This window comes from Paramacrobiotus metropolitanus, unplaced genomic scaffold (genome assembly GCF_019649055.1).
Source record: "Paramacrobiotus metropolitanus isolate TYO unplaced genomic scaffold, Prichtersi_v1.0 Parri_scaffold0000021, whole genome shotgun sequence".
Classification (NCBI taxonomy): Eukaryota; Metazoa; Tardigrada; class Eutardigrada; order Parachela; family Macrobiotidae; genus Paramacrobiotus; species Paramacrobiotus metropolitanus.
In genome coordinates, this window is record NW_026570241.1 from 1,270,916 (window position 1) to 1,286,726 (window position 15,811).

The following is a 15,811-nucleotide window of genomic DNA, read 5'->3' on the forward strand; positions in this document are numbered from 1 at the left end:
AGCTCCTCCTTTTACTACGCAAGGTGTTGTGACTTCTTACGATATAGCCGCTGTGTTGATACCCCAATTAGGTTTTTTATGAACAGCTCAACAGAATGGAAAGCATTAACGTTTGCCAGTTCTTGGGACTTGCCATAACAAAGTCCTCAAGTGGCATTCACTACATCTCCGCCGTGATGGAATGCCCTTCGCGAGGAGCTTTGCCGGACGTGTTCGATAGCTATGTTAGCAGGGATCCGACCATGAGAAGCTCACTTGTGCTCGACTACATTAAAGTACGAAGTAGTAGGCTAGTAGCTCTGTTCGAGCGATGTTGAATCCATCCCTCCCATTTGCAGGCAGTTCGTTATATTCATTCTTCGTCGCTGCAATACCATGGGCGAATCAGCATTCTGACCTGTTGGGTGGACAGGCATTTCACTTTAAAACTAGCGCATTTGGGATCCGAAAGAGTTCGGCAAAGCCTGTTGCACACCTGCCACGATCTGACCACGAATTTATGTCAGAATAATGACTGGGAATCTGCCTACTGGTCGACACCCGAGGTAACAAACACCGCTGACTACAAGTCGCTACAAAGGGTGGATATATATTCATCTGGTTTAATCATACACGACATACTGACTACGGGGAGTGTCTTCACCAAAATAATTATCGCTGCTGAAGGTAAGAAAAACAGCTATCAAGGTGAGTCCAGATGCAGTTTCCTGGATACTTTAGTAGTAACAAATTTACAATACAGCACAAATTTGCAGAAAATCATGGGCTCCCAAGGGTTGTCGACCTTTGTTTAGACAGTCCCGACATACTTCAATTGTGCCTTATCTCGGATCCGGTTCAGCGACCGGATGTCGAGAGACTTCGACGTGAACTGGCACAAATTAGTCCTCTGTTGGCTCCAGATAAGAAGAAGGTTGCGCTTTTCGAAAAAATTTGCAGCAGACTAGAGCGTTATGGAGCCGAGTTAGAAGGGCAGGTGGCAGCTAGAACCGCCGAACTGAAGGAGGAAATGGAGAAATGCGATGCTCTCATTGCCCAGTTTCTGCCGATGTATTATAATTAGCTAAGAGTCTCAAACGGTTTCTTATTCTTGAATCTTGATGAAAAATCCGCCTTTTTTAACTATTGTTGTGGTTTTTCCATGCAGGTCTGTGGCAAAGCAACTCCGAACCGGCGAAAAAGTTTTACCCGAAATTTTTGAATGTGTGACAATCCTGTTCACTGATTTATATGGGTTCGCTGACTTTATCAAAAGTGGTTCGCCCGAGATGACGATTTATTTAATCTCAGCCACGGAAACTTTCATCGATAAACTGTCAACGGAGTGCGATGTTTACAAAGTGGAGGCAATTATGGATTCGTTTATGGTATGCGCCACTTGCACAGACCGATTTATGCATAAATGTGGACATACTGTATTTGTGCGCAGGTAGCTAGTGGCCTACCCGAGCGAATCGGGAAGAATCATGTCGAAAGAATCGCGGGATTTGCGATACGACTGATGGAGGCACGGTCCCAGCTGACCTTTCTGCTGAACTTGCAATTGAAGATTGGCATACATTCCGGTACACATGGCAATTTTTGGACTTGGCCGTAAGGGTCAGTTTTGCATCGACGGCAACTTTTATTTCAGGTTCATGTGCCGCTGGACTCATGGGGTCAAAACGGCCACGTTACTGTCTGTATGTAAACTATACTACAGATATGAAAGTACGCACATCATGATCGAAGCGTAACAATATCGCTGATATCACTGTGATTATTATGTGATAACGTTTGTTCCTTATTTAGCATTCATATTGAGGAATTAATTTTTGGACTAGTGTTGTTGTGTCTTTGGAGATACTCTGTACACTGATAACTATGAACTAGTGCCGCACAAAGCATATTACAAAGAAAATACAATATTTTTTGAGCATCGTGTTTGTAACAGATTCGGGGATACCGTCAACATGGCGTCCAGAATGTGCAGTCACGGCTTGCCAGGATACATTCATTTAAGTCCGCACAGCCATCTACTTCTCGAAGACTTTCCCCAGTTTGTTGTCCAGCCAAGAGGATTGCAAGCGATAAAAGGAAAAGAGGATATGATAACCTACTGGCTCCATCCGCCATCATGTCGCTAAACACGTTCACAGTAGTGTCAATGCGTTATTCTGGTCTGGAATAAAATGATGTAAATCCATTAAATCCATTGAGCCAAAAAGATTTTGTGTTTTTTTGTAGTTTCTGGATTATGTTGCGATGCATAATAACCTCCCAAAAAGCTGCGCTTAAGAATTTTCTCCAGAGACATCTTATGTTACTGCTTGACCTTTTTTCTGACATTATACTTAGAATGTATGCATAGCATCCGTAATTTGTAAACGAAGAAGCGTCGAGCTCTGTGCAATTTTATTGTTCCCAGTAAAGCAAATAATTATTTTAAAAACAACCATCCATCATACGCTTTTTAATTTCTTTATAACGGGCATCTTTTACAAGTAAAAGCTATGTTTTAGCGTCCGAAAGAACCAAAACAGCGTACGACACGTTGCACGTTTTTTCGCTTGGTCTTAGGATCCGCGAGGCTAAAGTAAGCGGCATTACCTAATCTGGTTTTAGTAAAAAAAAGGCAATGAAAGAAAAAGTGCCAGTAATGCGACAGAGCAGGAGCAAGACCGCGAACATATGCGGCACATGATATGCGAGGCGAGGAACATCTGCTTTGCAAAAACACCATTTTTGATTTAGTCTTTGTAATGGCCATCCTGCAAATGGATGCAGCAAGCCTGCTCGTCGTGGCGACGTCCAGTTCCCTCAAATCCATGTCATCCCATTGGCGAGACCGTGCTGGATTTGGATGACAACCGCTGAACCTATTTCAACACAACTAATGCAATCCTAAACCAACCAGTTTTCTAAGATTCTCAAAGCTCCAGTTTGGAGTTTGTTACTTTCAGCTGCAGGAATCGTCGAATGCCGCTCCATTCATCCGGGTAGACCAGCGTCTGCACCCAACGCGCATGTACCACCGTGACCTTCTCCTGCATACGTTGGCAAACAGCCGGACAGCTGTTGTTAACGGCGGCTAAAAAATCGTTGGCAATGTCCGCCGGCCGTTTCCGTCGACCGGAAGCGCAGAATGGGGATCGTTATGTCCAGCTGGCTATCCGCTGCACTCCGGGAAATTCCTGGTCCGTATTCGGGCCATGGAAAACCAACCCCTCTGTAGAACATGGTAAGGCGCGATTTGTTGCAGTTTCGATCGGACGCCGTATAGTTGAGCAGCACCAACTGCCGACACACCCCGCCATCATCTCTTCAGTACGGAAGTACCAAGCGCGAATGTGCGTGACCACCTTGTACGCACAGAACGCACATGGTATGTGCTGTAGCAAGAACTTACTATAGGTAGAAGGACTGGGAACCGACTCTGCAACGGTCAACTACGTCATCACTGTCGCATACAGAATGCACTGCTGTGCTATTGCTTACCATAGGTCCACAGATTTTCTTGTCCCTTTTAAAAGATATTCTTACTTCCTTTCTCCTCTAAAGCTTTCTGATATTTTAGCAGATAATATTGAATTTAGAAACCCAAACATGAGGGGCCAGAAATAGAAGAGAAAAGAAATATGCTGAGAAAACTGACAAAAACCGTAAAAAAGGCGCATCTGTCACCATGGCAGCCGCCCTCCAGTGTATGCGAGAGTGATGACGTCAAACGGTAGGTTACCAGTCCTTCTCACACTATAGTAAGTACTTGACTGTAGTTGTACAAATTGTACGGTGCAACTTAGTACTGTAACCTTTATTTTCTGGTTGGCCACTGGACAGTGAGACGACCTACACCATCTCAGTTTTGATTATACCACCTTGTACTACATTAACGCAAAACATGACGATGAGCTACCAGTGGCACCACAACTTACCACTTACAGTATCATACGATGTAGATGCTACAACAATAAAAATTGATATAGATATAATGCAATGCTGCAACCGGCGGTTGTATTTATCGCCCAGATTTAGGTCGAACTGGCACTATCCAAGAACAACACGAAAGAAGTACAGCAGTAACTGCAACACAATATTTTTTTTGCTGCACAATACTAACATTTAATGATAACGACATTACGGTCCAGCCAGCGTGCCGGTGCATGACCGAACTTACATTTGAAAGATTAAACATTTGCTTATTAAAGGTTTAAACCTCTTACTGGTTAGGTTTATTGATGTTTTGCTCGCACTGAAAAGGTTCTCCATCACCCGTGTCGGTGAGGTTTGCCCGAATACAATCTTTTATAAAACTAGTTTCGTCGATATTGTCTATCAAAACGGTACCTCGCAAAAAAAGTACGACATCGCCGCTGAATATAGTAGGCCAATGAAGAAAGTAATTGCTAATATTACCGATGGTCAATGAACAAAGTAAGTAATGGTCCATGTTTAGTTGACTATGGAACCATTATTATTATTTATTCGTAGTACTGTATTACGTAACATTATACTACGAATAAATAATGGTAACAGTCAATTAAACATAGACCAGATTAATGGAGGAGGAGGAGCTTATGCCGCCCTACAAAATGACGTCCGCGGTTTGCACAAACCACAAATCGGGATGTTGCTCCACCCTGGCCCAGCATTCCACTTTCCCGGCACGATGTTCCTCCGACAGCACGGTGAAGGTTGCTGTTTGAGCACAGTGTCCTGGTTCATTCGGTCCAGAGGAGGTGGTTGACAGATTAAGTTTAACGCCCGCAAACGCCAGCAGGTAGCCAATCTCCAGAGTAAAATGATCTCCGGGAACCGCGGCGATCGCACCTCTGTATCTCCATATGAAATGAGAGAAAGTCTGACTACAAGGAAATGAAAGAGCACACGTGGTGGAAAATGCCACATGCGGCTCCAGCACAGTGACGACCAGCGGGGAAGCGAAGACGTCAGCGCTTTTGCGAGGCTGTGGCCGCAACCAGTAGCGCTTGCGTAGACACAGGTCATCCGAGCCGCCACGCCGACAACGTTGAAAACACTGGAACTCTCCTATGGCAGTAAATGTAATGTTCGGCAGGATTAAGAGGCTTTCTTCGTTGACAACATCTACTTCGAATTTGTAACGCAAAAATCCTGTGTATGAGCCATTTACGGGAAGCGTTTTCGTCTGGTGCTTCCACACAATGTCAGAAAACAAAGCAGTGGATTTCTGGCCAGCCGGAGCTTCTGGTGCGCAGGCGAGACGTACTGTAGTTCCAATCGAAGGCGACATTTCGGGGAACGAGCAGTAGCATTTAGTAGATCTGTTGACCATTACAGCATGTGGATCGCGCATCGTTGTCATATTGTTAGAGATGTTTGCTTCCGCATCCTTCAGGGACTTGAGCACTGCAGTTAGCAATATTGGTGGAGGTCAATTACATTTGGGTAACTGTTGCGCGTCGGGTAATGGAGAGATGCGTAAAAAATTAGGCATGTCTCAGCAAAAAACAATCGTCCAATCGTAAGTCGAGTACGCTTCCGTGCCAAGAAAGAAACTGAACACCGAAGTGGAACTGGAAAACTCATTTTTATTGCTGTAATGTGGTAAATGTGGTGGTACGTCAAAAAAGTTAATTATGAGTTTTGGAGTGTGAATCTGGGTCGCTGGATGCACTTTTGGTTCAAACAAACAAAAATTTTGTTGATCTGTGCAGGCGCGAGTTACTCGTACGGGTAAGCTGAAAACCCATCCCAGAATTCTGGTTTACCAAGTAAATCGTTTACCTGCTTACGCGCCGTTACGTCATGTTTTTTTACCCGACTGCCGCTTACGCGTCGCGCAAGGGTTACACAGAGCAACTGACCTCTCCCAGTAACAGGAGCGCATTGGTACAAGCTTATAACGAGAAATGTCTGTTAACTGTCAACCTGCTTGTTCCATATGCCGGTTACCCGGTGCAACACGGGTCGGCTTACCAGGGCACATTTTCCGGGTATAAATTCAGAAAATTCCGATATAATGTAGAAAGGCAGCATGCTTAAAAAAATAATTTCATCTGCAACGGCCCAAAGGGCGGGCGAAACCAAAAATTAATTGTGTGCGTAATAGTGCATGGGTGGCCACTACCGCTGCTGCCAATTCGCAAAATTTTAGAAATTCGGTCTCGGGGCATACCGGCTATTTGCTAGCACATTCGAACAAAGTTCGGTGTTCAAATTTTCGAGAAATTATAATTCTTTAGAAATGGCACCTACATTCGTATTGCGCAATTCGGTTACTTTGGTTGCCGACAACTGTACGGGCACTGCTAGTGCAAAATAAAATTACGGTATACGAGTATTATAAAGAACCGCCTGCAATGCACTGGTGCATTGTAATACGTACTCGTAGTATGTATTACTATGTACTCATTCATATTTTGGTTGGCTCCGCCCTCCGGGCCTTATTTTTTCAAGTATTCTACAGTAATATTCTATCTCTCTACATAATACCGGAATTTTTCGAATTTAAAACCTGAAATTCTGCTCTGGTTAGTTCACTTCAGCTGTTCCTTTGGCCTTATTGGCAGTTTCAGTTCGCCTTTTCAAAATTTACTATTACGGCATTATCTATGCTTTTGCCGCCGTGAAAACATTTACCGTCCTAATTTAGCGTTAAAAAGGCTCTTCGTCGATTAACATTTAAAGCTCTTCGTCGATTAACATTTATTTAGCTGTGTTAGCAGGCCAACACGTTCAGACCGTTATAGGCTCTCTGGTACAAGCATTTTTGCTAAAGACGGTACTCGTCACTATTGGGAAATACGTGTATTGTTACTGGTCAACAAACGCAGGTTTAGAGAAAAGAGTATGAAAAGAAGTGGTATTCTAGGAGCATACAGAACAGAGTAATTATCAGGTTCTAAAGGTTAACCTTTTGGCTCAAAAAGCAATGAACGTACTTAAACGGGAAGTAATTTATACGAAGAAGTAAAGAAAAATTACCAGCAGTAAGGAATACAACATTTTAAACCGCTAGCAAAACCACTTTTCATCACAAAATGCGCAATGAGCTGAAAATAAAATTAATAAAAAACTCAGTACTTCGACAGCTTTGCACAGCATGTTTGGCTCGTACTGCAGACGCTCGAGGTGTCTTTTTGCACTCGATCGAAAACAGTTTGCAGCTGCTCTACGGATATGTCCTAAACTTAATTCAGTTAGCAATCCGTACTCACCAGCGAGATGACGGGTAGGAATTGGTTCGGCGGTACGGGAATCAAGGCAGCATGGAACGACTGCCTTTGGTGGCGCTGCGAGCCTTGCAGCGTCATTTTGGGCGTTAAGAGACGGATACCAAGCAGCGCGTCCGGCAACAGACATCTCCACTGTACACATTAACATTGCAAATATTTTCTTTGCTATGTCACGGGCAATTTCCATCTTAAAATTGAAAATGGTAACAACTTAGGAAGTTATACAGCTTCGGAAGTTGGTAACAACTCAGGAAGTACAAGAGCGTCAAGCTTTTATGAATTGCAAGCGTTATCCATGTATAGCCGACTGTTGAAATAGGTAATTAATTTTAGACATGGCAAACATGAACTGCAAAAGAAGCACGATTAACTCATCCACCGCCATAACCGCTTGGCAACGTAGCAACATTAGTAAGCTTCATTCGATAACAAACAGACTGTTCTCTACTGTACTTACTTGACGCACATGCAACAACGTAACCCGCTTTTCGCAAAAGTTAACTGCGTTTTGTATCTGTTAATACTAGGAGTAGTGCACTTGTATAAACCTCGGGTACGAGTAAGTACAGCCATGATATGTATATATGTAAATCAAACAACAATCTGAAGAGGGACTTTGCCGAAGTTAATGTATTTACAAGTTACAACCCACTTGCACGAGTACAGTTGTAACTTGTATTCGTGCAAGTGGGTCGCAAATCTACTTTGCAAAGCTGGTTTTTGTGGCGAAGGAGGTGAAAAGTGCTAACTTATATCCACACGGCAAAAAATGAGCGCACACTATTCTGGTTTTAAAACATGGAAAATGGTAACAAAGTGTCGAAAATGGAAAACGAACGTCGAACATGGAAAATGGTGAAACAAGAACGCGGACATACTCAACATATACTCGTAATTACCCCTCGTATTATCAAATTAAATTGTAAGCGAATTTTCTATCCTGGGATCCGGTATGTTGGGATATTGCAGACTTTCCGTGCGGTAACTGAGGTTTGAAGAGTGCCGGCATGGCCGGAAGTGCGCAATTACAGCTGAGTATCTTACCTTGCGGTACAGATTGCTCACTGCCGGCACCTTCCGCCTGTGCCCGGTCTCTTCGCCCCCAAACAAGCCCCTTTCCGGTAAAAGTTCGGGTTAGTGAGCGCGTCAGGCCGGATGTAACGGTCAACGCAGTCGCTTTTTCATCGTCCGGCTCGTTTTATCTCCTCGTTCGGCAGCGCTTGAGCGGCCGCTTCGGTTGCCGCTCCGATGCGGAAGCTGTGTGTACTGAAGCGCAGGCGGTCGGGGTGGCCATCCAGGAGAGACTTCAGGGATCGATCCACTCGCTCCCGTGTGAGATAGCGACCATCGGCATAGCGGTAGAAAGGTTCTGCCATTCCCCATTGCATCTCCCGCTGCCGGTGGTAAGCTTCGATAGCGCGGACAGGGCACACTGAGCGGTTAGTGGCGGTGAGCTCGATCTTTGTGCCTGCTGCGAACTGGTCCGATTTCGTCCGTTTCAGTGAGACTATCACACGCGCGCCCGTCAACTGTACGTCGTTGCATGTCAGAGTTGATGCCGCATCGAACAAGCTGGACGTCTTGCTGACCAGCTCACTGACTCGCATGAACCCAAAGAAAGCCATGCAGAACGCGCTCCATAGCATCACGGCCTCTTCAGTGTTATCGTGCTCTGCCAGTCGCGTTTTGAGCATGCGCATCACGTTCAGCGTAATCGGTAGACGTTGATCAGGCGTCGGCCCCTTAAGCCGCTTGTATCCGTTAACCGCCCGCACGACCAGGTCGTCGGCTGTTGGGTTAGGCAACGCTGCTTCTCGATGATGATTGTGGATCGCCGCCAAATACACTTTGCATGTCCGATAAGCTGCCTTGTCCTCGAAAAGCTGCGCGACAAACGCCGCGACCGTCGCCGGAGCTGCTGGGAGTGGTGTTAGGCGATTGGCAAGGCAGAAAGCTTGGAAACGGCTCAATGAAGGATCGTATGTCGTTCGGGAGGATGAGGAAATGTTTGCGCCGAGGAGGCGCTGCAGAGTCGGGTTTGGTCGTAAGACTCCTGTAGGCTCCCGAAAATGTCCGGACATGGTGTTGGCAACTGCGACTCCTGAGGGGCCAGCTTTCGGAACCGCTCCGTCTGAAAACGATATAAGGCATCAGCTATTCCGTTATCAACACCGCGAACGTGTTTCAAGGTTAGGGTGAAATTATTATCTGCCGCCGCCCGCGTCGAGCGCCGCATAAGATCAAGGACGCCCGGGCTGCTGGAGCGCAGGCGTGCCCATGCCTCCACAGCGCCGGCGTTGTCAGTACGGAAAATGATTTTTCGTCGCCACAAAATCCGCCCCCAAACAATAGCCGCGAGGAGGATGGGAACCATCTCCAGGTACTCAATTGATGGCGGGCGTTGCAGGATCCACTTCGGCCACCTAAGCTGGAACCATTCGTTTTGATAAAAGGCTCCCAGACCAAGCGTGGCGGATGCGTCTGTATAAAGGTGCAGTACGTCGGAGGTGGTCCAGTCAGGGTCCAGGAAGAGGGCCGTGCCGTTCCATTGTGGCAGATACGTTCTCCACCAATCCAGATCACTGTGAAAGTCGTCGGTGAGGGTGATAGTGGAACGTCCATGGAAGGCGGAAAGCAGCATTATCATTCGCCTCGTGAACAGCCGACTGGATGGTACGCATTTTGAGGCAAAGGACAATGTACCGATCAGACTTTGCAGCTCGTTAGTGGTACAAGATTCCCTTCCGACCCATTTCTTTAGGGTTTCCAATATGTCCAGCTGCTTATTGTTGGGCAGGCTGAGAGTCTGCACCACCGAGTCAAGCACTATGCCGAGGAATGTCAGCCGAGTGGCGGGGCCCTCTGTTTTGCCCAGAGCTAATGGCACCCCAAGCTCGCTGCACACTGCCTCCATAGACTGCATGAGCAGATTACACTCGATCGTCCGAGGTTTGCCAACGAAAAAGAAATCATCTACGTAGTGTAGCAAAGTAACTAGCTGTGCTCTCTTTCCCACACACCAGTGAACAGCAAGGGAGAAGAATTCAAAGATATAAGGTGAAGAGCGGCAACCGAACGGTAGCACTATGTCGAAAAAGTACTCACCGCTAATCTTGAACCCCAGCAGGTTCCAGTCAGCGCGTCTGACGGGAATGAGGCGAAACGCGGACTTGATGTCCATCTTGGCCATCACTGCGCCTTTGCCGGCGGTCACGACTAGGCGTACAGCGTCGTCGACTGAACAGTACTGCAAGGGCATTTCATCGCCCCTTATGTGGTCGTTGACGCTGTTTCCGTACGGTTGGGAAAGGTCCATTATAGTCTGATGGCCCCCGTCTTTTTTTGGACGGCAGCCCAGCGCGTTAACAACGAAGTGAGGCAGCGGAGGAGCGGAGAAGGGCCCGACGGTATGACCCAGCGAAACCTCCTTTCTTATGCTTTTCAGGAGCGCGTCGTGGTGAATTCGTGCGGACTGTGAATTACTTGTGGACCGGCTTTGTTGCGGTCCTGTATACCGAATGTCAGCTCCGGTGTGCTAGGTGTTAAGGATGAACTGACGGAGGTTTTTATCGGGATGATCCGTGAGCAGCCTGGCAAAAGCGTCGGCACGCAGGGGCGTCCAAGCGCTTGAGGGAACTCTCGACGGCTCAGCGACTTCCGGCTTTGCACTGGGGTGCTTTGTGTTCCTTTTTCCGGCAGTGCTCGCAGACGTAAAGGCGCCGATATTTGCATGGTTCGGTCAACTTCGGTGCAGTGGCCGTAGTTACGATTGCGGCAGATTTCGCCCCCCGCTGCTGGGGCGGGACAAAAGGGCGATACGTAACCCGCCTGGCCGCGGCGTGGCTGCTTGCACTGGGCGATAAAGTGCCCCAGCTCTCCGCAGTTCCGGCATTTGTCCGTGGAGGCTGCTGTCTTCTTCAATCTATTTTCTGGGGCGCTGTCGCTGGCAGCCTCCTCTGGCACGGCGTTTTGGATATAATCGGCGTAAGTGTCGTCATGCTGGCGGGCCCACATGTCAACTTCGTGAGGGTGGCTGGTCATGAGCGATCTGAATTGCCGGTCATATTCGAGCCAATGGGCGGTCGGAACCCCCCGGTCGACGTATGCCGCAATCAGATCTTGATACTTAGCCAGGGCTGTAGCTAGCTCCGGCACGATTGTGACGCGGTATGCCAGAAACACGGAAAAGGCGCGGATCAGGAGGTGAAGGAGTCAACGACTACGCGCACTTCGTTTGGCTTTAACACGACGTGTCCTCTTGACATTACTAGCTTGGAGCCTCCATGCTTCGGTTTTTCCACCCGGTTTTTTGGTAGCAAGCAATCAAAATCGACGTACCGCGTTGGGTCCGCCAGTCGCCGGCGAACCCTGCTGGGGACCGCTGGCAGGTGCTTCGCCCGATCGAGCAGAGCGTTGCGAGCGGACGATGATGCGCGGTATCCGCTTCGTTGATTTCCGCAGGGATCCAGACGGTCAAAAATCGGCAGGCGGGCGGGTGAGCGGCTGCGAGACGACGAGCGGCTCCTGAACTGCTGCTCTTACCTCTTCGTCGGCGATGCGCGCGTCCGCTGCTTCCTCTGCTGTGATGCACATCCCTTTTTCCGTCCGGCTGCGACTCAATCTGGATGACAGATGCAGTTGCTGGAGAAACAGGCCGGGGAACCCCAAGCTCCCTGGTTGCCAGCGATGTGACAATATCCAGGAGCTGTTAGATTTGTCGCTGCTGTTGGTCCTGTCGCACCATCACGATTTGCAAATCGGGTGCCGGTGGATCCACAACTACGACTTTCGACCTGATTGTAGGAGCAGGGGACTGGGATCGATCGCGTTTTCGACTGGGACGCATCCTTGATTGTGGAGCCCGGCCTCCTCTGATGCCACCGCCAGAGCGCGTTTTTCTCGGGCTAAGGTTTCGGTTAGGCTTTTTCTTTGGTGGCATTATGCAGAATGCTTCTGATCACCGTTAATTAACGACACGAAGTGTATTGCTGGAAGATTTTAGCGAAAATTCCAGAAATTCGACGTAACAGCATGAATGTAGCCGAAAACACGAATGCGAGTGAGAGTGAGCTGTAACGCGCGAAAGGCAAAATGCACACGGCACCATGCTGCCGGTGCCGGGATTAACAGGGAAACAACTGTACAGGAATTCGTAAATTACGCCAATTTAACATTAGCTAAGTTACACTTAACTTTCATTTAATGCGATCGAAATGTGTTTCACACTATTAAACCCTATGTTTTGATTTGGATTTGCTCTAGCCTTTGTCACATGCCCGCCAAGCAAGCGGATGCCTACTCAACGTGGCAACGTCCCAGTTCCCTCAACTCCATCTCACTGCCGTGGCTGCGTAGGATCGGGATGACAACTGCTGAGCCTGATACACTACAACTAATTCACTGCTAATTCAACAAATATTCTTAAATTTCTAAAACTCCAGTTTGGCGGGCAATATTCACGGCTGTAGGAATCAGGAACCAGCAGTGCAGAAACGAACAGTGCCATAGTAAATGTGTTATGGTTTTATTCGATGTTAACAAATTACTTCGCTGGCAGTATCTACTGTACAGTAAATGTAGAATCCATTTCAGTTAGCATGAGATGCAACAGTTCCTGTAACACTCTGAGCATTCCGCGTCACATCTCACGGCATAATCGCACAGAAAACTAACTAGGAGTAGGTACAGAAAATATAACTAACTAGGTCTGTAAACTAACCACGTCTGTAAATAAACGGAACGGATTTTTTATGTCAAATGTACAACGCTTTGCCAATCATCTTCCACAAGTTAACAGTGAGTTAATTGTTAGTCTTATTCAGTCTGCCAACAAGGCAGGAATGTGCATTTACGCGCAAAATTTGAAAGGGATTGGTCCATAATGAGACTTTTGGTACACCTGAATGTATTTAAACTTTTTGGAATTTTGATACCCTCATAACTTCGCAACCGGATGTTGCGCGCGCAAACGGTTTTCTCACCTTGGTAAACAATTCTTCTGGCTACAAAATACCATAAAGCAATGCAAAAAAGGTTTTGGGAGCGCGCACCAGCGAAACTTCCCCTGGATGTTCACGAACTTGGTGCTATGTACCGGGCCAAATCCCTTAAGACGTATAATTATTAAAACATATCAACGGCTAGCGTTTTTGGTAAGATTTCAGCGCACTACTAAGATTTCAGCGCACTACTTTTTAGCCGCTTTCCATTCGTCGATCTGTTTGCTGGTAATTTTTAGCACCAGAAAGGTCACAGTGAGTTCTCGAGTCGCAACGATGACCGTATGTCGACCATCCCGCTTTGAGCCGTACGTTGCCTCCTTGTAGGATCCATCAATGTGCGCATACACGGCCAGACCCCGCTTCAGAATATCCACCGCGCTAATGATTTCCACTGTTGAGGCTTTTGGTTTCTCGTCATTATAACGAGGAGTATGCAGGATCTTAGTTCGGGACACCAACTACACCGGGATACCAATAACTGTTGGAAGAGAGGAAGAAAATCTTCTCTTCCTGTTGGCACAAGAGCCCCAAAACGCGACTCAGAATATGCTTGCGGGGTTTCGCGGAGAATTCCGAAGGTTGCTGGAAGCTGTCATTAGTTGTGGAATGCTTGCGTAAGTAAATTACGCACACTTCTGTTGGATACAGTAGCATACTCTGCATAATACACATACGTAAGCAGAGTTAAATGACTTGAATCTAAGCTGACCGCCACGTTTAATTAACTACAGAAAGCCCGAAGCCATTCAAACCTGTACGGGACCGTCCGCCAATTGAGCGTCAGTCAGACGAGGAAACGGACAAGACACAAAGCATCACCCAACATCAGGCGCCGATTACCACACGAGGACGGTAAATTCTGACGCGTGCACGCCGCATCAGCCCATCTACAGTAAAAGCCAGAGATCAAAATACCGTACGAGTGTAGTATTGCACAGTTTTTGCATTACTGAACTTTTTTTGTGCAACACTGAAGCTTTAAATGTGCTGTTCAAAAACAAGGAGAAAATTATAAGAGGGTCTTCGATTAAAAAAATTATTTCGAAAATGTATGGACAACATTGCGAACGGTGCTAATCTGTCAGTTTCACAGTGCCACTCTGTCACTGTTGCAATGTTCTACCCACTTCTACGTAATACTGAAGCAGTTCTGCTGCAGAACTTCTGCATAAATCCTGCTTAATGTCAAATCTCTACATTGTATGAAATTATCAATACCGCGCTGGTGAGATTACTTAACTTTATACGGCGGTTTAATAACTTTAATGGAATTAGTATCTAGCAAGCGGTTTTGCCGGCCACAGATGACTGCTTACTTTTCCACGGCTTTGTATATAACGTACTCCTCAGCCGCTAACGTATCCCGTTGCAGAATCATCTCCAGAGTTTTCGGACCAGCTACAATAAATTGATCTGACTGGAAAACGATCAGACTAAACTCATCCGCAATATGCAGGCATCTCTCCACAATCCTGTCAGAATCCGGCGTCCAACGAAGCGCCTGCGCCAGAAGTTAGAAGCGCAACATCATTAAACTGGTTTGCGGCAGGCGTAGACGTCATTATAGTTATTTGATTACTGTACCACTAACCTTTTCCAGATAGAGCAGACAGTTGTCGGGCTTCATTTGGTTGAGGATAAAGTCGGCGCAGCGGTTAGCCAGCCATGGCAAATCGTATTTGTCAGCACAATACAAAGTCTGTACAACGTTCTCCCCTTTAAGGTTGTCCACTAAATCATATAGATGTGCCTGCATGAAACCCTATTTAGAGTCTTGCGAACCAAAAATAAAAGGCGTAACCGAAGTACTTGAATACTGCTACCGCTGTGCTACTGTTACAGCCTGCAGCTACTCGTTACTGTCGCGAACACGCTACATCAGGCACTGCTGACAGACAAACCGCTGATTCGTGGTATGAAATAGTACCACAGCAGATAAAAGAGCGTGAAATGGTGTACTTCAGCATATTTCGAAGGCATCGGGAGCGATTTCGGGGATGTGTATGGTATCCAGCTCGCGTTCGGCCAAGCTACCGTGAAACATTGTGTGGAAGACATCGCTGCTGATGCTCAAGGCAAACCTGCGTACATCATGAAGAACCGTTTTTCGTCTTACCGTAGATTAAGAAACGAAAACACAGCTCCATTGTTCCTACTTATGGGCTGGAAAGATCCTCAAGTCACCATGATCGCGTCCTACTGCAAATTTGATGTCGCTAAGTTCGCCGCTGGATAAAACCGCCTTCATTCGATTAGCGATCTGTGGAACCATTCCTCGACGCTCGGTGTTCGTGAACTATGGCTGGCTCGTGATAGACCGCGACAATCATTATATTAACGAAGTGGCTATTTTGCCGCAGTGTTTGCGGCTAAATAGCCAGTTGGCTATTTTGCCGCACTAAGGTGGGCGAAATAGCTTGTTGGCTATTTTACCGCACACTGCGTTAAATTCTTGTGGAAATTCCGTACACTCGAACGGCAGACAGAGTTGGGCGTTTGCGGGAAGAACAGGTCGACGGCGCGGCGGCATACACGAGATCGAAGGTGCAGGTGATGACCTCACCGGTTCGAGTCTCCGATATCCCCACTTCCGCCCGACTGCCCCCAAACAAT

At 47.0% G+C, this 15,811-nt stretch overlaps 2 protein-coding genes across 2 annotated transcripts; both read right to left on the reverse strand.

Annotated features, from left to right (window-relative positions):
* Nucleotides 1–4,020: 4,020 nt before the first annotated feature.
* On the reverse strand, nucleotides 4,021–7,518 carry LOC129586628 (uncharacterized). Its single transcript, XM_055479957.1, has 2 exons — nucleotides 7,179–7,518; nucleotides 4,021–5,367 (listed from the first exon to the last, which is right to left on the reverse strand). The coding sequence occupies exons 1-2, from the start codon at nucleotides 7,381–7,383 to the stop codon at nucleotides 4,565–4,567; spliced, it is 1,008 nt and encodes a 335-aa protein (XP_055335932.1). The 5' UTR covers nucleotides 7,384–7,518; the 3' UTR covers nucleotides 4,021–4,564.
* Nucleotides 7,519–8,377: 859 nt separating this feature from the next.
* On the reverse strand, nucleotides 8,378–11,237 carry LOC129586496 (uncharacterized). Its single transcript, XM_055479758.1, is given in 3 exon segments — nucleotides 8,378–9,327; nucleotides 9,369–10,872; nucleotides 10,941–11,237. Coding segments are annotated over 3 exon segments (2,751 nt in total).
* Nucleotides 11,238–15,811: the final 4,574 nt, after the last annotated feature.